General features: G+C 42.3%; 1 protein-coding gene across 1 annotated transcript in view; it reads left to right on the top strand.

The window, feature by feature from the left end:
• Window positions 1-23,431, top strand: part of RBBP6 (RB binding protein 6, ubiquitin ligase) — a 2,624,906-nt gene that overhangs the window by 1,695,550 nt on the left and 905,925 nt on the right. Inside the window, exons 13-14 of the mRNA XM_044089398.1 lie at window positions 8,961-9,402; window positions 9,470-9,527. Of these exons, the coding sequence (XP_043945333.1) occupies window positions 8,961-9,402; window positions 9,470-9,527 (500 nt within the window). The remainder of the gene's footprint in view (window positions 1-8,960; window positions 9,403-9,469; window positions 9,528-23,431) is intronic.

Raw genomic sequence — 23,431 nt, 5'->3', positions numbered from 1 at the left:
GAAGTTTCAAAATTGCTAGAAAAAAAGAGCCATTCAAGAAGTCTCCGCAGACCAACTAGGATCCGGAACTTATTCAAGATTCTTTTTAGTACCAAAAAAGACGGGACTGGAGACCAATACTGGATCTCAGCAGATTGAACAAATCTGTACAAAAAGAAAAGTTCTGGATGGTGACACTGCAGTCCATTTTCCCTTTTCTGGGTCGGGACAATTGGATGTGCTCGATAGATCTTCAGGACGCATACTACCATATCAAGATGGACAGATGCTCCAGGAGATTTCTTCACTTCTGGGTAGGGGCCAGTCATTACCAGTTCAGAGCTCTGCCCTTTGGTCTCACCTCAGCCCCCGGGGTGTTCACCAAGTGTATGGCAGTAGTCGCAGCTCACCTGAGGCATCAAGGATTTCAAGTGTTTCCCTATCTAGACGACTGGCTCCTGGCTGCTACCACCAGGCGTCAACTCTTAGAGGCACAGGATTGTACAATCGCATCATGCACTCAACTAGGTATTACAGTAAATTTCGAAAAATCTGCCTTGTTGCCCTATCAGTCTATCACATAGGAGCAGAATTAAACACAAAAGAAATGTTTGCAAGATTACCACAGGAAAGAGTTTCCACTATTCATCAACAAGTGTTAATTCTAATGCAGAGCAAAAGGGTTCAAGTCAGACATGTCCTCCAAGCTCTAGGCTCCATGGCAGCTGCAATTCTTCTTGTCCCATTAGCGCGTTTCCACACGGGAATCCTTCAGTGGCTTCTTTTCACACAGTGGTCTTTCCAGTAACTTCCCATGTCTCACATGATCCTGATCACAGAAACATGCAAAAGGCACCTTTCTTGGTGGATGGTCTCCCCACTAGTAATTCAGGGCAGACCTTTCATGCAACCCCCTCCGGTAGCCACAGTGACCACGGACGCCTCCCTGATAGGATGGGGGGCATTATCTAGGCAGGACAGTCCAAGGCACTTGGCAACCTCACGAGTACCATCTGCATATCAATGTCCTAGAAATGAGAGCGGTTCTCCTAGCGTTGCAAGCCCTTCAAGACTCTCTTCCTTCCGGGACCATTGCAATCCAAACGGACAACATGTCAGTGATGTGGTACATCAACAAACAGGGCGGGACCAGGTCTTACCCCTTGTGTCAAGAAGCACTCAGACTGTGGCAATGGGCGATATCCTCCCAACGTTTTCTGATGGCAATGCACATCCCTGGGAAATCCAACGGTATAGAGGACAGACTCAGCAGAGCTATCCTCATGCCTCACGAGTGGTCTCTGAATCAGGAAGTTGCGGATCTTATCTTCCGCAAATGAGGACAGCCTTGCTGCTACCTATTTGCCAGTCCTCTCAACAACAAATGCAGGAGCTAATTCTCCCTACTTCCTCTTCCAGGTCATATACCCAGAGATGCTCTAGTCGACGATTGGCCTCAGTGACTCCTTTTCGCAAAACTCATACAGAAAGCAAAATTGTTGGGTTGCAAAATGATCCTCATTGCCCCATATTGGCCTCGACAAATATGTTTCCTGTTCCTACACCTCCACCTGCTGGGTCAACCGTGGATTCTGGATCCAGTTCCAGATCTTCTGATTCACCAATCAGGCGGGTTGCACCAATCCCTTCAAACTCTCCAGCTCACAGCTTGGTTACTCCACTTCCAACCTAAGCCAGGCTTTCCAATATCTCCCCAACAGTCCGTGATATTGTTTCCTCACATAAGTCTGCTACGAGGAAAGCGTATGCTAGTAAATGGAAACTGTTTTCTTTCTGAGCATAATTTAGAAATTTGGATCCTTTCTCAGCTCCAGTCCATGAAATTCTTGAATTTCTAGCACAACTTTTTCAGTCTGGTGCAGCTTCCACTACCATTAGAGTACAACTAGCTGCCATTTCTAATTTTCATATCGGTATGTTTAATTCTAGCATAATGTCTCTCAAGCTTTGCAAGGCCTTGATGAAAGGAACATCTCTTCTTAGACCCCCAGTTAGAGAGATCCTCCCCCTCCTTGGGATCTCAATTTAGTTTTAGCCTCTTTAATTTTGCCTCCCTTTGAACTGGCAGCATCATGCTCTTTAAAATTTCTTTCTTGGAAGACACTTTTTCTGGTTGCTATCACTTCAGCTAGACGTGTCTCAGAACTTCAAGCACTACGTGTTCGTCGTCCTTACGTGGTGTTTCACAAGGATAGAGTTTCTCTGAGGACCAATCCATCCTTTATTCGTAAAGACTGCTCAGAGAACAATTTTAATCAATCCATATATTTCCCAGTTTTCTTTCCTAATCACAACAACAAGGCAGAATACAAGCTCCACCAATTGGATGTACACAGACAATTGTGTTTTTACCTCCATAGAACTAAGGAACTAAGAAAGTCAGACCAGTTATTTCTTTCTTATGCTTTCAGCAAGCAAGGCCTTCCAGTTTCTAAAGTGACCTTATCCAGATGGTTATTTGATACTGTTGCCGTTACAAAATAAAGAGCTACCAGCTAAACCAAAAGGTCATTCCACTAGAGCATTAGCCACTTCTGTAGCTTTTCAGTCTAGGTTGCCCATAGACTCTCTCTGTGCAGCTGCCACTTGGACAAACCCCCCACACTTTTATCTCTCATTACAAGGTAGATATGGTCTCCCGGGACAGAGTTTCCTTTGGTTCTACTGTTCTGAAGAGTTTGTTCCAATGAGCCACCTTGGTTTTTAGGTGCTAGGGACGCTGTCCCAAACAGCAAGAACGAAGGCGAGATGGACAACTTAACATAAAGAAATTATGTACCTACCATAACGTTCCATGTTAGTTGTCTTTATCTCGCCTTCCTTCTTGCGTTCCTCCCTCCTTCCCCTTTCCTAGAGGATTGTGAGGAGTTCCCTTTTGTTTTCACTGGCTGAGCATCTTTATTACTTCACATGCCAGGTAATTTATAACTCTTTCCTTGTTTAGGTGTATTGGACAACCAGTTTAGGGTCTGGTTACTCTACTTATGTCTAGTGTGCGCGATCACAAACGAGATCTGGGTAGCTGACGCTCGGCATGCTGAGAGAAGGGGTAGCCTCAAGCCAGTAAACAGCTCTCGAGCTATAGAAGATGGCCGTGTCAGAGCCAAGGATCGTCTCCGAACCCAAACAGCAAGAAGGCGGCGAGATGAAGACAACTAACATGGAACGTTATGGTAGGTACATAACTTTTTTCTGCCTTACCTCAAGGGACAATAGTTGCTCAGTCAAACATATGCATACCAAAACAAATATAATACTAGGTCTCACCAATGGAGACAGCGAGACAATGATTTTGGAAAAAAAAAGGTGATGGTAGTATAGACATGCACAACTACCAGGATGAGAGTAGTGATCCCGACATCCCTTTAGATTTAGAATTAGAGGGACCGAGAAGGTCCGAGAGAGTACGGAACCTACACTCACACCCGACATATGCACAAGTAACCAACAAGTATGTTCAGAGATACTAACGGAATGTTTACCTGTTAATGATGATAGTATTATACAGAATGACAAAATTTATGATGGTACAGAGCAAAATAGGGACAACATTACAGATCGAGAGAATATGGAACCTATCGCCACATTTGACATATGTACAAGTAATAAACAAACATGTTCAGAGATATTAATGGAATTTTCATTTTTAATGACAGCATTGTGGAAAATGATAGGACCTATGATGTTACAGAGCGGAATAGAGATAAAATTATAGTTAGTCAGCCAAATAGTGAATTCTTTATCTACAATTACACTGATATTAAAATTGAGGACTGACATTTTTTCCTTATTTAAAAAGGGATTTACTTTTGTACCGGCTAGGAAGATGGACATGGTAGAAATTATACTGGATATAAAACTTTTTACCAGAAAGTTAAATTTAGAAGTTTTGGCAAGTTTCAATGAGTCTGAGAACAACACTGTTGTCATTACTAGTAAGAATAGATACTCTGACAACTTGGCAAGGAGAAGTACATATAACCCCCCCTTACATAGTGATATTTACAATTTTGAAAAAGTGGTGATTAATGAGGTTAGAACTTTCTACCGTCAAAATAGACATACATTTAGCAAACACAATCTAACTATAGAAGAAAAAACAACTTTGGATGAAATTAAACACCACTACTCAGATGTCAGGATTATGAAACCTGACAAAGGGGTGGGGTGGTATTAATAAACAACTGGTTATACATAGCAAAAATGATGGATATTTTAAATGGGCAGGGTAGATACACAATTATTTCTAAAAGTGAATTAAATATAGCCTATCATAAGATTGATATGATCATAGAAGATAATTTAATGCAAGGTTTAATTGATGAAAGATTATATAGATTTTTTAAAGTAGAAAAAACATTTTTATCTACTATGTTTGGTATTCCCAAGATACATAAAAGTGTAGAAAATCCACCACTGAGACCTATTGTAACATCGGAAGGTTCAAAAACACAACCATTAGCCATTTATATTGACACTAAATTAAAGCCTATATACACATGTTTTAATTGATTCTTGGGACCTATTAAGTAAAATTAATCAATTGCCATATCAATCTTATTATTCATTTTTAACTATAGATGTCAAAGATTTATTCTCTGTGATTCCACACAACATAGGACTTGAATGGTTTGAATATATGTTAACCGAATTCAAATTTTTGAATGACAATGAATTTAGATTAATTCTGGAAAATATAGAATTGGTTTTAAAGAATAATTTCATTTATTTTCAAGATGAAATTTACCAACAAGTTGATGGTGTGGCAATGGGGGCAGCGTGTGCCCCCATTTTTGCCAATATAGTTATGTTATTTTGGGAAATACATTTTGTTTTTAACTCTTCATTCATGGTTAATATAGTTAAATAATTTTGTTTTCTTGATGACATACTGATAGTGTGGAAAGGTACACAAGAGGAGGCACTTAAGGCCTTGGATTATTTTAATGGTTCCACACCTTTCTTCAATTTACACATGAATTTAACATGGAAGAGATGCATTTTTTGGACATAACTATTAAGAAAGACCATATAAACAGAACATATGTATCCAGAATATTTAGAAAGGCATGTTTCTCGAACTCTTACCTCCACTATTGTAGTAATCACCCCCCACTACAAAAGAGGAACATTATTAAGGGACAAATGGTCAGAGTGGCCCGGATGACATCAAAGTATACTGATTTCATTAATGAACTAGACTATGTACACACATTATTTTTGGAGAGGGGCTACCCAGACTCTATTATTATTCCCTTAAAGGAAGAGGTAATCAGGGGGTGGGGGATTAGATATATTCCTTTACTCAATATGGAAGTTAAGACAGACTACAATGTGCCAGATTGTAACCCAAATAATAACAACCATGAAGTTTGCAATAAGTCCAACGACACCCCTTTTTTTGTTATGACATATAATGCCAATACAAAGTTGATAATAAAAGCTATCAACAAGACATGGGACATTTTTAAGTGTATGCCCAACAGGTTAGGAATATTTGATAGGCATTTATGCTACAGCTTCAGAAGGGGGCCTAATCTTAAAACCATTTTTGAGAGGAACAGGCAAGAGAAAGGTAAAAGGAAAAAAGGTACTTTCCGATGTGGAACATAGAGGAATTACAACTGTCCACTATCCCAATTACATTCAAAGGGAAACAATACTGCACGTGTTACACTAGTGGAGTAGTATATCTGGCCTATTGTACTTCATGTTGGGGATATTACGTTGGCAAGACAGAAAGACACCTACGACAGAGAATTTACGAACATATGTATGATGTCAATAGGAAGAAGGAAACGAATGCCCTTTATCGGCATACACTATTTTGTAAGGAAGCCAATTTCAAGTTCTGGATTCTGGAAACAGTACTTAGGGACAACAGAGGGGGGATTGGGAAAACCAGCTTAGTTATAGAGAACTTATTTGGCAACTGAGACTGGATTCCAATACACCCCCAGGGATGAATGACCATGTGTCACTTTTACCTGCCCTAAAATTAAGGGCAAATAAAATAAAAACAAAAACTAAAAAATAATGATTTAAAATCACAATAAAACTAAAGAAATTTTATGAAATAATACTGAATATCATTCAACATTCCTTTATTAATTAATTATTTTTGCCAACTTATTTGGTAACATTAACATCATACATATCTCTAGATTTAGTTATTTTTATACTGTGTATTTTTTACATTGCATATTTCTTATGTGGTATACATACTGTTTTATTAAAACAAAGTTTTTTATTATATTATATTTTAATATCTTGTGTATATATATTATTCTATTTAAATAGATTTTGCTGTAAGGGTCCATACACTGGTACTCGTGTTTTTAAGCAACACTTTACAACTTTATTGAGATTCAGAATTTATGGAGATCTTATTTCACTTATATCAAACATCAGTGTTATTCTACAGTTGTTTTATATGCTTTTACGATACTTGTTTCGACACATACAAAATTGTAGTTGGTTGTTTCTTTAAAATATTGCTCTCTGATTAATGTTTTCAAATTGAATGCAATTAACACCATGGTATAAAATGTCTGATGCAACAATGGTAGTTATTCTGATGAAGTTTCCAGCTTTGGAAATGAAAGCGCTTAATTTTTAACTCACTGTATTGTTAATAAATTATGTATGTGGTTTGAACTACCTGTGGACTGCAGAGTCATTTTCGACATTACTATTCCAACTACAACGTTTTGTGGGACAGCCTTTATTGGTTCCTGTACAACGGGGGAATTTCTGTTTTACTAGTTTTTGATTTGCCTTTTCTCCGTGTTCCATTTGTCATCATTTACTGGTTGCTCAGTCAAACATGTCCGTAGTCTGGTACATCGACAAACGGGGGGAGCAAAGTCTTACCCGCTGTGTCGAGAAGCCCTTTGAGTGTGGCAGTGAGCCGTAACTTCCAACCGCTTTCTGACAACAAGACCCATCCTGGGAGTTCAGACGTGATTGCAGACAAACTGAGTAGGTGTATCCTCATGTGTCACAAGTGGTCTCAAAACTCCAGAGTGGAGAAGATCATCTTTCTTCTCTGGGGCCAGCCTTGCTACGACATGTTTGCTTCACCCCTGAACAAGTGCAGAAGCTACCTTGCCCTAATTCCAGAGATGCTCTTCTCCTCAATTGCCCCCCCCCCCCCGGTCTCCTTTATGCCTTGCCTTCTGATCCTTCTTTTCCTCAAGAAGGCAGCTCTGTTGAGAAGCAAAGTAATCCTCATTACACCTTACTGGCCTCGACCAATATGGTTTCCCTTCCTTTGACCTCATCCACTTTGCCGTCCATGGATTCTGGACCCAGTTCCAAACCTTCTGTCCCATCCTCAAGGACTAGTGCATTCCAATCTACAGTTCCTCAAGCTGACTGCTTGGTTTTTCCAATTTCATTAATTGCCAGGCATAATGACATCCCATCATTTGCTGTATGACACATTTTGTTGGCATGACCATCAACCAGAAATCTCTACTGTAGTAAATGGAAGAGATTTTCTGTTACCTTAGCCACTTTCACATTTCCATAACAGTTTTGGTGATCACTAGTTTTCCATAAAGACAGTGTGTCTCAGAACAAACCCGTTCTTTCTTTCTAAAGTGATTTCAGAGACCACTATCAATCAAGCTGTAGACTTGCCTGTAATCTTTTCAAATTTTTCTAATAAAGGCAAATACTGCCTGCACCTTCTGGACGTGTATATGCCGTTACCTTTTTATCTGGACAGAACTAGGTAATTAAGAGTGCAAGTGCAACCTTGGGCAAATCCGTTTCCAAGGTTTTCTATCAAGATGGTTAAGGGACTGCATTTCTTTTACATGAAAAAGGCACATTCTACCAGATTCTTCAGGGACTTCAGTGTTTTTCATTATACAGCTTCCATGTCAGAAATTTGCGTAGCTGCAACATGGGCTACTCCACATACTTTGATTACTCATTAGAAGTTGGATATGGTCTCCAGGGGGAGAGCCTCCTTTGGTTCTGTGGTTCTCAGGAATGTTCTTCCATAGGGGCCACCCAGGATCTAAGGTAGCTGGGAGCTCCATCCCACAAGTCAAGAATAGATGAAGATTGACATCATCAGGTAAAGAAGTTATAACTTACCATAACGTTTCATTTCTGTTGTCTGTCTTCATCTATTCTTGCATCCCACCTCACCTGCCCCCTCCTGTAGACTTCTGGTGGAGTGACATGCTGTTTTGGGTTTTTTTGTTTAGGATACACCTTGGACATGGCTTCTGGCTTGAGCTAGGGTATTTTCTTCTGTAAGCCTGCAGACTCGATCTGAGGTAATCTAGAGTGGGGCATTATGAGTAGACGTGTAGCTCGAGAGTTTTTGACTGAAGCAAGCTGTTTAACGGCCAGATTGGTTCTGAGGATCGGAACCATAGACCCACAAGTCAAGAGTAGATGAAGATAGACAACACAGATGGAAAGTTATGGTAAGTCATGACTTTTTTTTTTTTTTTTATTTGGAAAATGTCTCATCAGTCAGTTGTAATTGGTTGGTGTTCTGCTAATCATCTGTTGCAAAATGGGAGGCCTTCATGAAATTTTGATGCTTAAAAATTGGTAAGACTCCTGTGGGGATGTAGTAGTAAATATCAGTAGACAAAGGGTAGTTAAAAAAACAAAAAGAAAAAAAAAAAACAGTCAAGTCTGAAAACACGTCCATGTGCTTGCCAGAAGTATTTGGTACTGTTCTTCAACTGGTGTTTATTAAAAGTGTAGACATTTTGTTTTTAATACCCCATTGTTGGCTAATAGTGAAGGTTCTGCAGATTTTTTTGTTTTTGTTCAAAATACATCAACATACTGCATTTCTTGACTTGAGTTATAGTTTGGTTCTGCATCCAGTAGAATGGCTTGGAAACGGTAAAGTCACTAGATTTTGATTTGCTTTTCACAGTCTGTAATTATGAGTTTTTGTAGACTTATCTGTTTCTTTGTTGCAGGTGTATCAAGTTTCACTTCTTGGACAGCCTGCTTCACATATACATCAGGCATCACATACACAGGCTGGTTCGCCTACACATGGACAACCAACTACTCAAGTTCAGCTAGTTTCACAAGGACAGCCATCATCACATTTGCAGCCAGCTGCACACATTCAACCAGCTGCACATGGGCAGCCTGCTCCTCATGCTCAACCTTCTCCTCATAATCAGCCGCCTCCTCTTGCTCAGACTGCTCCGCATGCTCAGCCTCCCCCACTTGGACAGCCTGCCGCACATGTTCAACCTGCTGCACATGTTCAACCTGCTGCACATGTTCAGCCTGCTCTACATGGACAAGCTGCTCCACATGCTCAACCTCCACATGGACAGCAGACTTCACATGGACAGCCAGCTCCACACGCACAGCCTGCACCTTATGGACAGTCTCTACAGATGCCAGGTAAGTAAATTTTTTCTTTTACTTTTTTTTTTTTTTTACTAATTACTGAAATATTTAATTTTGCTAGGTCCCCCACTTAGAACCAACTCAGTACGACCTCCAGGGAACAGAACTGGCTGGGCACCGTAAGTCAAAAATTATTTTTCTTGATTTGTTGTAATTAATCTGAATATATAAGAGCTTGATCCAAGGGTTTTCTTGTATGAGGCCATATAGCTGCAGTATTTGTTCAGCCATATTTTTTCATGGAACCTTTAACTTTCAATAAGAATAAGGTGTTTTCACCTAACTGTACTTAGGAGATAAGCCAGTATTCTTTGGAGCAAAGGTACATAATTATTGCAACTGCAGTCACCTTAACCACCTAATTTCTTGCCACTTAATGCAAGAGTTTTTGGCTACAGCTTATACATATTTGGCTAATATTTGTTTATATGTCTTCCCTTCCCCTTAGGTAATTGTTTTAGTGGTAGAATTTGTTTATAAGTAGTGTGTTCCCTTGGTAGTGTGATAACCTGCAGTCTTTTAAAAGTTTCGCAAAATAGTTTCAGTAACTTTTTGTATAACATTCTGTTTTAATTTTCTGAGAACTCTGACCATAGGCTCATGTCCAGCCTTGGACCCCTTTTTGTTTTCTGGAGATGAAATAAATGTTCTTCATAGTTCACTGCTGTGTTAGTAAATGTTGTGAATCCCTGTCTTGTAGAAGCCCGAGTGCATCCCTAGTGTCAGAGACTTTTACCTTTCCCCACAGCCTGACAGATGTTCTCTCCTCAGGACATCAGTAGTATAAAGGATCGTCAGCCGGCTTCATCTTTAGCTCTTTCTTACCATCAGAGTTCGCACAGCTCCATATGTCTGTCAGTCTTGAAGCCAGAGGCTTGTCATTGAGGAGCTGTTTTTTTTTTAATACCTGATGTGAAGTTGTTCTCTCGACGTTCATTCTTACTAATGGGTTCGGAGCTGATCCCTCGGCTCTGAGTTGGCCTACTACAAAGCTCAAGGTTTTCAAATAGCTCGAGCCCAAGTCCCCATCCCATGATGCACCTAGAGTTACCTCAGATCTAGTTTGCTGCTACAGCAAATTGGCGGTTCTTGCTAGCTCGGGCCAGTAAAATCCTTATTTTTCTCTATATTTCAAATATTGTGGATATTTTCTTCAAAAATAGTTAGCTAAGCTCTTACAGCTTTATCTGTAGTTTCCCTTTCCCTTGTGTGCCTTTTTTCATAGCTTAATATTTGGCCTCGTTTTTTTCTTTGGCCAATTTAAAGTTCTGACTAAAAAGTTGTTTAAACAGTGACCTTCTGTCAACTTTTTTCTTAGAAATAGTATTGTGTGCTTAGATAGTGACCTTTGTCACAGCTTTATAGTTATTTAGAGTTAACTTTATTAGAGTATAGCTTGGTTATTTGTATTTAGATGGTGATTTTTGTCACTACTGGATATTATCTCCTTAGATTGTGTGTGTGTGTGTGTGTGTGATTTGTTAGCCTTAGTTTTAATGGCTTCTGTTTTTATATTTAGCCTGTTTTTTATTAGAAGGCATATTGATATATTCAATTGTTGCTGGGTGTGTGTAATTTTCTCTCATGGCTGATGACAAAGACAAACACCCTAATTCAGGGTTTAAAAAATGCCCTAAATGTGGGCAGAAGATGTCTGTCACTGACAGTCATGTCAATTGCATTTATTGCTTAGGAGCATTACACTTGCAAGAAACCTGCTCCATATGCCATTCCTTTTCTTCTCGGGTTCTCCAAGAGAGAGAGAGGAAACTCATTGATAGGGGTTTATTGAAACCTTCTTTCCTGGAGGCTTTGAGTGACCAGGATGGATATAGTAAGTCCTCAAAGTCTTCCAAGACTTCCATGGAATCAAAAAAATCAAAAATGTCTGTGGCATCAGCTCCACAGGTCTCGGAGCTGACTGTCTTATCTTTTTGGAGCCGGTCCCTGGTTTTGGAACTGGTATCCGTAATTCCAAAATCTCCATTATTACAGTCTTGTACCACCATCGATCCATTCATCTCGGTCTTCTGTTAGCCTTTCAGATTTGGATGTGGATCGTGTGGTGCAGAAGGTTTTACAGGCACTGGCCTTTGCAAAATTATCTGTTCTGACCCAGGTGGCTTCAGAGCCGAAGACCCTTATGCCAGCTACAACTCTTCCTCCTCCAAGCCATACCGGTCCTTCGGAGTTGGAGTCATCAAACTAGTTGATTGTGGAGCCTTCGGAGCTGACCCTTGCTCCAGTTTCTTAGGCTCTGTTCACTGTGACGTCCTCGGTGCCGATCGAGGCCTCTAGGAGCAGACACACACTGGTCCCGGGAGGATAGTCAGACCGACTTGTCGGTTCCCACTCTACCTCTTGGGGCTTCGGCTGGGATGAGCTTGGCTCCTACCTCAGGCTTGGAGCACACTGTCCCGGTGCCAGGGTCATCGACAGTTTCCTCTGATCCATCAGTCCCTTCGCATCTGAGCAGAGGTGCCTTCGAAGCCATGAGGAGAGTTATATCTCCTAAGACATCCTCAACCTCAGGTCCGGCTTCTTCATCCCCGAGCGCCTGACTCTGCTTCTGCTTCACAGATCCTGGCAAAACGTAGAGGCGACAGCCACCAAAAAGGAAATGTCAAAAACTTCCTCTTCTATCCATCCTCCTAAGAGAGACTCCGGGATCATGGATAGATATGGGAAGCACATGTTTAGTTCAGTGACTTTTGCACTCCGTTTACGCAACTGCTTAATCCATTTCACAAGACTGCAAAGAGATCTCCTTAAAGAGCTGGGAGATGCTCTTCAGGGTACAGTAGCTGCAGGAGCTACAGACTAAGTTGCTTCCCAGCTTGCTACCCTCGACTCCGTTGTTAACTCGTCTATGCGCCTCATTTCTTATGCAGCTGATGGAACGATTAGGGCTCTTAGAAGACACTCCTGGATGCACTTGTGTTCCTTCGCGGAGCCCTTCAAGTCATCCTTTGTGAATACCGCTTTTGAGGGCTCGTCTCTTTTCGGGCCCAAAGTCAATGAAACTTTGACCAGGTGTGAGCAGGAAGGAAAGACACTGTCTGCCGTCTGAGTCCTTTTTTCCACCCCTACCAGACCCTATCCCAAGGGTCAAAGGGGAGGTAAAATGTGGTTACGAAAAGCTCAAGGAGCCTTTCAGGACACACGTGGTGAACCCCTCTCCAGGGGCAGAGGACAGGGCAATAATGGAAGACGCCGTTGTGGCAGAGGGGGTCCACAAAACCAAGGTGACAGTGATCACTTCTTTGGGAAGCCCTACCAGCACTCCTGAAAGGAGGCCCGACTGTCCTGCTCTGGAGGCAGTCGGGGGACGCTTATCTTTGTATCCAGATGCCTGGCTCAAAATAACAAATGACAACTGGGTACAAAGTATCATTTCCAGAAGATAATTCATTCCATTTGCTACACCCCCTCCACCAGCAAGAAAAATCCCAGATGTTCCACCCAGTTACAGGGAACAAGCAACAGTAGAGTTCCAAACGTTGCTAAGAAAGAGTCATCCAAACAGTCCCAGCAGACCAGACAGGATCCGGAACTTACTCAAGATTCTTTTTAGTTCCAAAAAAGACAGGGGACTGGAGACCTGTATTGGACCTCAGCAGACTAAACAGATCTGTCAAGAAAGAGAAGTTTCGGATGGTCACGCTTCAGTCGATACTTCCCTTTTTAGAGAAAGACAATTGGATGTGCTCGATACATCTCCAGGATGCGTACTACCACATAAAAATGGCCAGACGATCCAGGGATCATCTGTGCTTCTGGCTGGGAGCCAATCATTACCAGTTTCGAGCCCTGCCCTTTGGTCTCACTACAGCCCCTAGAGTGCTCACCAAATGTATGGCAGTGGTCACTGCTCACCTGAGACGTTTAGGATTCCAGGTGTTTCCGTACCTAGATGATTGGCTCCTCACCGCCACCACCAGGCATCAACTCATTCAAGCCAGGGACTCCACTCTGCAGCCAGCTGGGCATTACGATAAACTCAGAAAAATCTGACTTGTCACCATCGCAACATACTGTTTTTATTGGAGCAGAACTGGACACCACCACCACCACGCTAAGCCTTCCAGTTGAAAGAGTCTTACTACTCCATCAGCAGGCCCGCATTCTGATATCCAAAAACAAAGCTCCAGCATCAGAAGTTCTAAAGTTGTTAGGCATGATGGCAGCTGCAATTCTGGCCATACCGCTGGGTCATATGCACATGTGGATACTGCAATGGCTGTTGTTCACTCAATGGTCTTGCCAAGAGCTTCCCATGTCTCACCTGATAATGATCACAAACTTTTGCAAAAAGGATCTTCAGTGGTGGTTGACCTCACTTCATGTCACGATAGGACATCCCTTTGTTTTATCCCCACCAGCAGCCACAGTGACCACGGACACTTCCCTGATAGGGTGGAGGGGGGCATTTTCAGGGAAGAACAGCCCAAGGCACATGGACCGATCAAGAAGACACATCTGCATATCAATGTCTTAGAGATGAGAGCAGTACTTTTAGAGTTGCAGTACTTCTGGGACTCTTCCTCTGGTTACGATTGCGATTCAGACAGACAACATGTCAGTGGCCTGGTACTTGAACAAACAAGAAGGAACCAGGTCATATCCCCTTTGTTATGAGACCCTAAGAGTATGGCAGTGGGCTATATCCACCCAGCACTTTCTGTTAGCAGCACACATCTCGGGGAACTCCAATGTGATAGCAGACAAGCTGAGCAGAGCAATTTTATTGACCCATGAGTGGTCCCTCAAAAAAGAAATAGCAGACAGGATATTCCACAGGTGGGGCCAGCCTTGCTGCGACCTTTTTGCCAGTCACGTGAACACGAAATCCAGAAGCTACTTTGCCCTGATTCCCCCTCCGGGAGAAGCCCCAAGGGACGCACTTGTTCACAATTGGCCTGTGGGTCTTCTCTATGCCTTTCCACCAATCCCGTTGATACCCAAGGTTCTGCAGAAAGCAAAAACTCTGGGAAGGACCATCATTCTAATAGCCCCTCATTGGCTTAATCAGATTTGGTTCCCCTTTCTTCAACTTCATCTTTTGGAGGACCCTTGGATTCTGGACCCAGTTCCGGACCTTCTGACGCACTAGTCAGGAGAACTTCATCCCTCTCTGCAGTCCCTGAAGCTGACAGCTTGGCTGTTCCAATTCCCATCATAGCCAGGTTCCACAACCTTTCCAATGAGACAAAGCAAATTCTCTCATAAATCCTCTATGAGGAAGCTATACCTTAGCAAATGGAAACCATTTTCTATATGGGCCTCTAAAAACAATATTGATTCTTTCCAAGCCACTAAGGCCTCTATACTAGAGTTCTTTGACCATGATCTTCAATAAAGGAGCTGCAGCAGCAGCAGTCCGTGTTCATCTTGCTGCCATTTCTAACTTTCATCTTGGATTCGAAGGATTGAATATTATGTCACACAAATTATCCAACGCCTTTCTCAAAGGGATCTTTCATCTCAGACCACCTGTGAAATTTCCCTATTCCCCATGGAATCTAAATTTTATGCTTTCCCGCATGATTCTTCCTCCATTTGAACCAGTTTCATCATGTGACCTCAAATTTTTGTCATGGAAGACCATCTTTTTAGTGGCTATTACTTCTTCCTGCAGAGTGTCAGAGCTTCAAGCCTTGTTCATTTAAACCTCCTTACTTGATTTTCCATGCTGACAGAGTCTCACTTCGAACAAACCCCTCCTTTTTGCCTAAGGTTTGCACTGAAACTAATCTTAAGCAAATTATTGATTTGCCAGTTTTCTTCCCCAGTCACTTCAATCTAGAATACATGCTGCATAAACTTGATGTTCACAGACAGCTGAGATTTTACTAGAACAAAAGATTTTAGGAAATTGGATCAGCTTTTTGTTTCCTTTTCAGACTCCAGGAAAGGTATGCCAGTGGCTAAAACAACTCTGTCTAAATGGTTATCTGATTGTATTACATTTGCTTATTCAGCTGCCAATATGCCTTTGCAACATAAAATTAAAGCTCACTCAACCAGAGCAGTCTCTACATATCCTGTGCTTTTTCTGCTAGACTTCCTATTGATAACATTTGTGCAGCAGCCACTTGGTCAAGACCTCATACCTTTATCACTAATTACAAAGTTGACAGGCAAAGTTGGCCTCCAGGGACATGGCCTCCTTTGGATCCACTGTCCTAAAAAATGTACTCCTGTGAGCCACCCGAGATAGATGGTGCTTGGGACGCTACCCATCAGTAAGAATGAACGGTGAGATAGAACAACTTCACATAAAGAAGTTATGTACTTACCATAACATTCCATGTGAGTTGTTCATCTCGCCTTCATTCTTAGTCCCACCCTCCTACCCCCTCCTAGGTTTTCAGAAGACAGAGATGCTAGATCCTTCCTGGTCACCCAACCCTTCTATACTTTCTCTTATGGAGTTATAGAATGACATATGGTATTATTATACGCAGCAAACAAGATCTGAGGTAACTCTAGGCGCATCATGGGATAGGGACTTGGCCTCGAGCTATTTGAAAACCTCGAGCTTTGTAGCAGGCTGACTCAGAGCCGAGGGATCGGCTCCAAACCCATCAGTAAGAATGAAGGCGAGATGAACAACTCACATGGAACTTTATGGTAAGTACATAACTTCTTTGTTTAGATGTCAGAAAAAACGCTAATTGCCTCGAGTGTAGAAAACAAATTCTCCTCCAGAGTTTTCACCCTTTCTTTAGGTTTTGTCTAGGTTCGAACAATGACTTACCTAATTGCCCCCTTTGTGCATGTTTCAGTTTCCAGACTATCAAACCTAGTGTTGAGTTCTTATAAAGATGCTTAGAGCAGATAATGTCATTTTATGTCTCTGCCTTGCTCTGGCATCTGCTGGTCCCTTCAGAAAACCTCTGTGAAAAAGTAAGGGAGAGGCTCCCGAAAGATAGGAGTGTTACAGGAACTGATGACAGTTTTGAAGTCTGATCGCCCTCCCAGGTTTGGGGTTGTTGGAGGAGGGTGAAGCACTTTCTCAGCCCCCTGTGACAACATTCTTTGCTGCTGACACCCATGGCAAGGCCCTTAAGGAGGCTGGCAGTCCTGTTGTGGCTCTGACGTCTGCTTTGGCTGAGCATCTTCAAGAATCAGTCAAGTCTGGAGCCACTGAGCAGGCACCAGCTGATGATGCAAGTATTCTGATTAGCAAGGAGGAGGGTGGAAAACTCCATATCTTCCTTCGTGTCAAGGTACTTGGGGACTTGATCCAGATCATGTGATGGGCCTGTGACCTGAGGCTGCTTTAACCAATTTCAGTGCAGAGCACAGACACAAATCCCCAAAGGCAGAAAAGGATTCCATAAGTTTGTCTGAGCCTCAGCTATATTGGCCTAATTCACATTCTTTTCATGCCAACCTTCAGTACTTGTTCAGGCTGCCTGTGGGCCTAGTAGATTTCATAAGATCTAGACAGTTGTACAGTGAAAGGACCTTTCTCTAGGAATCTCTTCTATTAAGGGGAACCCCCACCCTTTTCCACAGAAGACTTCTAATGTCTCAGATTCTGAAGAAGAACAGTTGGCATATCCATCCATCCACAACCCCTTTTTTCCCCATGAGGTCACTGTTTCAATGTTGATCATATTTCATTAAGGATCCTAATCCTGTGCTGTTACAGTATGAAGTTACCCTAGTTTCAGCTTTACCACCTGAGGATCTTTCTTTTGGAGATACTTCACAAAAATAAGAGTGTACATAAAGTGGGAGAGCCAGGAATTTCTCCAGTCCAAGAAGAGATTGACAGTTTCTTTGTCTTCCTGTGACTGAACCTTTAGCTATTCCTCCAGTGCTGGAGATTTTGGATTGTGTTTTGGATACATCCCTGCAGTTGGACTGTCTGTCCCCCAGGAAACCTTACCATCTGATGGGAATTTTCATTTGTTCCTCAACAAATGTGTTCAAATCCAGCCCTCAGATCTGACTCTGCCACATTTAACAGCTGGTGGATATTTAAAACTTTCAAGCTCTTCCCTTACCCATAATGCCCTAGTTCCCCACCATACATCAGATCTCATTTGCTGCCTTCATGTATGGATGTTGTCACTGTTAGCTCTCGAGCTTTGGTTAGTTTGTGAATAAAAAATAGATGTGTGTGTGTGTGTGTATATATATATATATATATATATATATATATATATATATATATATATATATATATATATAAAATCCTTTTCTTTGTACTCTGTAATAGTCCTGTCTTACCCTTTCTACAGTTTTTAGTGTAAGCCACTATTACCACTATTGCTATTTTCTTTTCTTATACCGTTGTGGTAGCTCCTTCAGTTACCATCATTGGTATCTCTTCCCTTTAACTTTCGTCTTTTCTTTCTTTAAAAAAGTAAATCCCTTTATCTCACACTTATATTAGTTGGGAATGGCTGAAAAAATATCGGGTTTTAAGAAATGTAAGGTTTGTGGCCACAAAATTCTTTTATCAGATCAACATGATTCATGAATTTACTCTCTAGGCCAAGCCCATTTGAATGCGTCTTGTGAAATATGTAAGGTCTAGAAATCTGAATGAAGCAGATGTGGATAGGATGACAAGGAAATCTCTTAACACAAATTCAAATGGGAGCTGTCTCGGTTCTTACCCCATTTGGGTCCAGAGACCTTTATCAGTACTACTCCACCTATTTTGGCTCCTTCTGAGATCCAGCTATTGGTTTTAGAGCACTTGGATCTGAGAATCCTGGTGCCGTCTGGATCCAAAGAAAATTGTATCTTCTACTCTGATGCCATGCCATTTCTGAGTGGACAGGCTCCAAGTGTGTTGGAGCTGGATGAGACTCAGAGCCATAGCATTGTTGCTGGATCTGAGGTGTTGGAGTTGACTACGAAATTATGATAGCCATCTCTTTCCCTCAGAACCTCTGCATTGGACAGCTCAGCTCCAACCTCTGGCTTGAGTGGTCTGCCTTTGGGTCAGAAAGAGTTGACTGTCTGGAAACATGTCTTTTCGAAACCATCGGTCTCTCTCTCTCTCTCTCTGGACATTCTGCTTTTGAGGTAGTGGAGAGAGTTGAGGATGTTCTTCGTGTTTCATTGTTTCAGTCATTACATTTGGGTAATCTGCTGGCAGGTTGCCCTCAGTCTGCCTGATTAACAAAGCCTTGGGTCCTGCGTCGGTTACTGTCCCTTCTTCCATGACGTCAGGTCATCAGGGGTATAAAACATGCAGCTGACGCCATTTTCATCAGTCTTTCTTGCCGCGCGATGCCCCAAGCAGAAGCAGTTTGCAAGTGCCGGTCGGCAGACTCCTGAAATTTTCGTTTTCGAGTTTCAGAACCGAAGTCTTCAACCTAAAGCCAAGTACCCCGTTGGGAAAACTTTTTCTTGCTCCTTACCGATGTCAGTAAAAGTTAATAATTGTATTACTTGTGGGAAGCAAATACCTCATAAGGATTTTCATTTGTACTGTATTCCTTGCCTAGGCCCCGACCACAATGTGCCTTGCTGTCGGTTTTGTGCTAAATTTAATCAACGCACTATTAAGTGTCAGTATATTTTTGCTTCAAAATATTTTGGCTCAAGATTTAACTGTCCAGAAATGTCGTTGGTTAGCAATCCGACTACTGGAATGCACAAAAAATGCAAAGAAAACGACGGAGACAGACCGTCGAGGTCCAAAACCGATGACAAAGCTTCTCCTAAGCCACTCGCCGGTTCGCCGTTACTTAGGTGCTTTCGCAGCCCCTGATACCCGCTACTTTTGATTCGCAGGCCTCTACTGAGACCCATTTGGAGTCCGGTATGCCGCAAGATACTTTAAGTATTGAACCCGCGGATGTGTCTACCTTAGATGGGTCCAGAGCCGCTGAGCAGGCACCGGCTTCTAAGGGTGTTTTCAGGCCTAAAGATTTGTATATTAAACCAACGCCATCTTCAAAACCTAGGCCAAAATCTACTTCTGTTATTAAAAAAATGACGCTTGGGCCACGTGCACAGGCCCCTATGCCTAAAAAACAAATGATCAAAATGGCTGAGGATTTAATTACCTTGATCAGCGGTTCCCATCCTCCTCCTACTAAGAGGCCTAGGCAAGGCACTGACTATGAATCATCAGATCAGGTTTCTGTTTCTTCTGATTCCTCTTCTGATCAGAAATTATCTATTCCACCTTATGAGGTCTCTGATGCAGAAGATTCCATCCCTTCTGCCTCTCCTCCTGAGGATTTTTCTTTTGGAGAAACTTTGCATGCCTTAAGGGAACACTTTCACTGGGAGAGTCAGGATTTCTCAGAATCTAAAAAGAGGCTTAGGGATTTCCTTCTTCTTCCTCAGCATAGGCCTTTGGCTATACCTCCTGTTCTAGACATTGTTGATGACGATTTCTCAGAATCCAGCATGGCTTCCGATTCCCTGCCTCCGGCTCCTAGTAAGCCAGACAGATATTACAGTGTTCCTGACTCCCACAAATTCCTCTTTAAAAACCCTACTGCTGACCCTGAAACCATTTCTCAGGGTCCCAAGGGCGTTAAGGCTTCTACTGCTAAAAATCTTACTACTCCTGATAGAAACTCCAGGGCGCTGGATAGATGGGGTAAGAAGGTTTACACGTCTGCAACCTTGGCAATCAGGGCTCTAAACTGTCAATTTCATATGCTTAAATATCAGCAGCATGTCATGGGCTTACTTAAACAGAAAATTATGTTGATTTCTGACTGTGTGGAAAATAGAGTTGCAGGATTTACTGCATTCAGCTGAACAAGTTGGAAAGCATACTTTGCAATGTGGTTTTGATTCCTTGGAGGCCTCTTGCAGGGCCGCTGTAACTGGATCTGTGATAAGAAGGCATGCTTGGCTCAAGGAGCAAAATCTGCCTGATCATGTTAAAGCAAAATTTTTGGATGCTCCTTTACAACAGGACAGTCTATTTGGTAATAAGGCAGAAGTTGTTTTGAAAAAGATGGAAGATAAAGGTAAATCTATGCAAACTGTGAAAGATTTCCTACAAGTGCAGCCACCCAGATTCAGTAAGCACTGGCCCTTTCCAGTACCCACCAAAGCCGTTCAGATCAAACCCAGACACTCCAAAGACTCCAGGTTTCAGTCGCAAGGAACTTACAGAACAAAACAATGGGGTGCCTCTACCTCCATATGTGGAAGTAACAAGGCACCTTCCTACGGTAAACAGTCACAATGACTTTCCTCTGTAAACACCAAGCACTTATCTTTTGGCCGCCCCTTTGAGGGGAAAACTGGCACTTCATGCAAGAAATTGGCAACTAATTACCCAGGGCAAGTGGGTTTTAAATATAGTATCCCAGGGATACAGATTTCATTTCCACACATTGCCAATCCCAAACGATGGCCAGATCTGCCTCCAAATCAGTGGGCAGAGGCCCAGAAACAAGTTATGTCCCTCATGAATATGGGGGCTATTCAACCAGTACCAGAAAAGGAAAAAGGGCAAGGTTTTTATTGAAGACTTTTCCTGGTATCCAGAAAAGACAAATCATGGCGTCCAATTCTGGACTTATCCATTCTAAATACATTTCTTTACATTCCAAAATTCAAGATGCTGACTCTACAACAGTTGCTGCCTATGCTAGGCAAGGATGCCTGGCTGGTAACTCTAGACTTAAAAGAGCCTTACCTGCATATCCCAATCAGGGAATCTTGCAAAAGATACCTCTGCTTCAAAGCAGGCTATTTGCATTACCAGTTCTCTGCACTGCCCTTTGGCTTATCTACTGCGCCCAGGGTCTTCACAAAGTGCCTCGCACCAGTAATTGCATTTTGCAGACAAAGAAACATTCAGATTTATCCTTACCTGGACGATTGTCTGATTCAGGCAGAAAACAAGGACACTCTTATAAAATATCTGGTGTTTGTGAAAAGGCTTCTAACTTGTCTAGGATACACCATAAACGAAAAGAAGTCACAACTGGTACCCTCTCAAATAATTACATTTCTGAGTGCAAGCTTGAATACAACTGCCAAGATGACTTAACTTACGCCAGAAAAACAAATTCAATTAATGACTTCAAACACGTGGCCACAAAAACCCAACTATCTGCAAGACAAATTCTGCAGGCCTTGGGGTTCATGGCCTCCTGCATTCTAATAATTCCGTATGCAAGACTGCATATGAGGAAACTTCAGTGGTACCTAAAAAGCTTATGGAATCAACATTGTCACAGCTTGGAAACAATGATTCCTGTCATTCCTTGCCTGCAGCAAGAGTTCCTATGGTGGGCAGAGGCCTGTCACCAAAACAAGGGGCAGTCATTCATTCCAACCCCTGCCACCCAAACCCTGACTACAGACGCATCAGATTATGCTTGGGGGCGCATCTGGTAGGGTGATGCAGTCAGGGCCAGTGGAGCCCAAATCAAATGCATCTACATATCAACCAGAAAGAGATGCTAGCGGTACAGAATGCTCTGACAGCCTTCAAGGACTATCTTCATCCAGGACAACTACTGATAAAGACAGACAACACTACAGTCATGTGGTACATTAGCAGGGGGGCACACATTCCTACCCCCTTTGCAGACTAGCCATGGCTTTGTGGAACACGGCCTTGACTTACCAAGTACACCTGCAAGCTCAATTCCTGCCAGGAAGAACAAATACTCTGGCAGACGAACTAAGCAGAAATCTTATGGACCCACACGAATGGAAACTGGATCCACAAATCTTCAGCATGTTGACATGCAAATGGGGGAGCCCAGACATAGATCTTTTTGCCTCACCCCAAAACTATCAGTTGGGCAAATTTTGCACAAGAACTCATCACAAAAAAGCTTGGAAAGTGGATGCTGTATCCTTCAGCTGGAAAAACCTATCAGTCTATGCCTTTCCCCTTCTGCCTCTGCGTTCCAAGGTCTTACTAAAAGTCAGACAGGAAAAATAAAAATGATTCTGATTACTCCAGACTGGCCTCGCCAACACTGATACCCGCTGCTACGCAATATGACAACACCTTCCTCCGTGGTACCTGCCTCAGACTCCTTATCTACTGTCTCATCAGAACTATCAAATTCTGCACACTCCACTCCAAACTCTGAATCTTGCAGCATGGCTAATCAACTAATTTCACCAGTTGCACTCTCAGCAAACCTGTAATGGATGTCATTTAGGAGGTTAAGAAGGCCTGGTACTAGAAAGTCTTATGCTGATAAATGGAAAAGATTCTGTGCCTGGAACCAGGCATAAGGAATAAGCACAGCAATGCCCAATATTCCTCAGATTCTGCAATATTTAACTGAGATGCTTCACAAGGGCCTATCTTTCTCTTCCATAAAAATCCATGCCTCTGGCATTTCAGCTCATTACAACACAGATCCTCCCCTCTTTTCTCATCCCCTGCTAAAGCAGTATCTCAGAGGGGCCAAAATTTAAGACCTCCCAGGAGAGCACCAACTCCTGCATGGGACCTCAATTTTGTGTTGGAAAAGCTCACCCTACCTCCTTTTGAGCCAGCTGCTACTGCAGACATAAAATCTCTCTCTTGGAAGACAGCTTTTCTTTTAGCAGTCTCTTCGGCTAGAAGGATTTCAGAACTACAGGCTCTCATGGCAGTGGAGCATTTCATTATCTTTTTCCCAGGCAGGGTGGTGCTCAGGACCAATCCATCCTTTATGCCTAAAGTGGTATGTAGTGTGGCTCTTAATCAGACCATTCATCTGCCAACTTTTTCCCCAAATCCACAGAACAAGGATGAGCGGATTCTGCATTCATTGGATGTACACAGACAACTAAGATTCTACTTAAGCAGGACAAAATCTCCAAGAAAATCTGAGCAATTACTGGTGGCATTTGCTGCAGGGGCAGAGGGAAAGGCTATTTCAAAGCAGACTATTTCAAACGGATAAGCCATTGTATTTGTTTCTGCTACATGCACCATGGTAAACCTGTTCCCAAGGGGATCAGATCCCATTCCACCAGGGCTGCATCTACTTCTGCAGCCTTTCTCAGAGAGGTTCCTGCAAGAAACATTCTAGAAGCTGCTACCTGGAGCTCAGTTCATACG

This window comes from Protopterus annectens, chromosome 12.part0 (genome assembly GCF_019279795.1).
Source record: "Protopterus annectens isolate FY-2018-M chromosome 12.part0, PAN1.0, whole genome shotgun sequence".
NCBI lineage: Eukaryota > Metazoa > Chordata > Ceratodontiformes > Protopteridae > Protopterus > Protopterus annectens.
The sequence above is the reverse complement of the archived record's forward strand: the minus strand, read 5'-3'. Positions and strand labels throughout refer to the sequence as shown.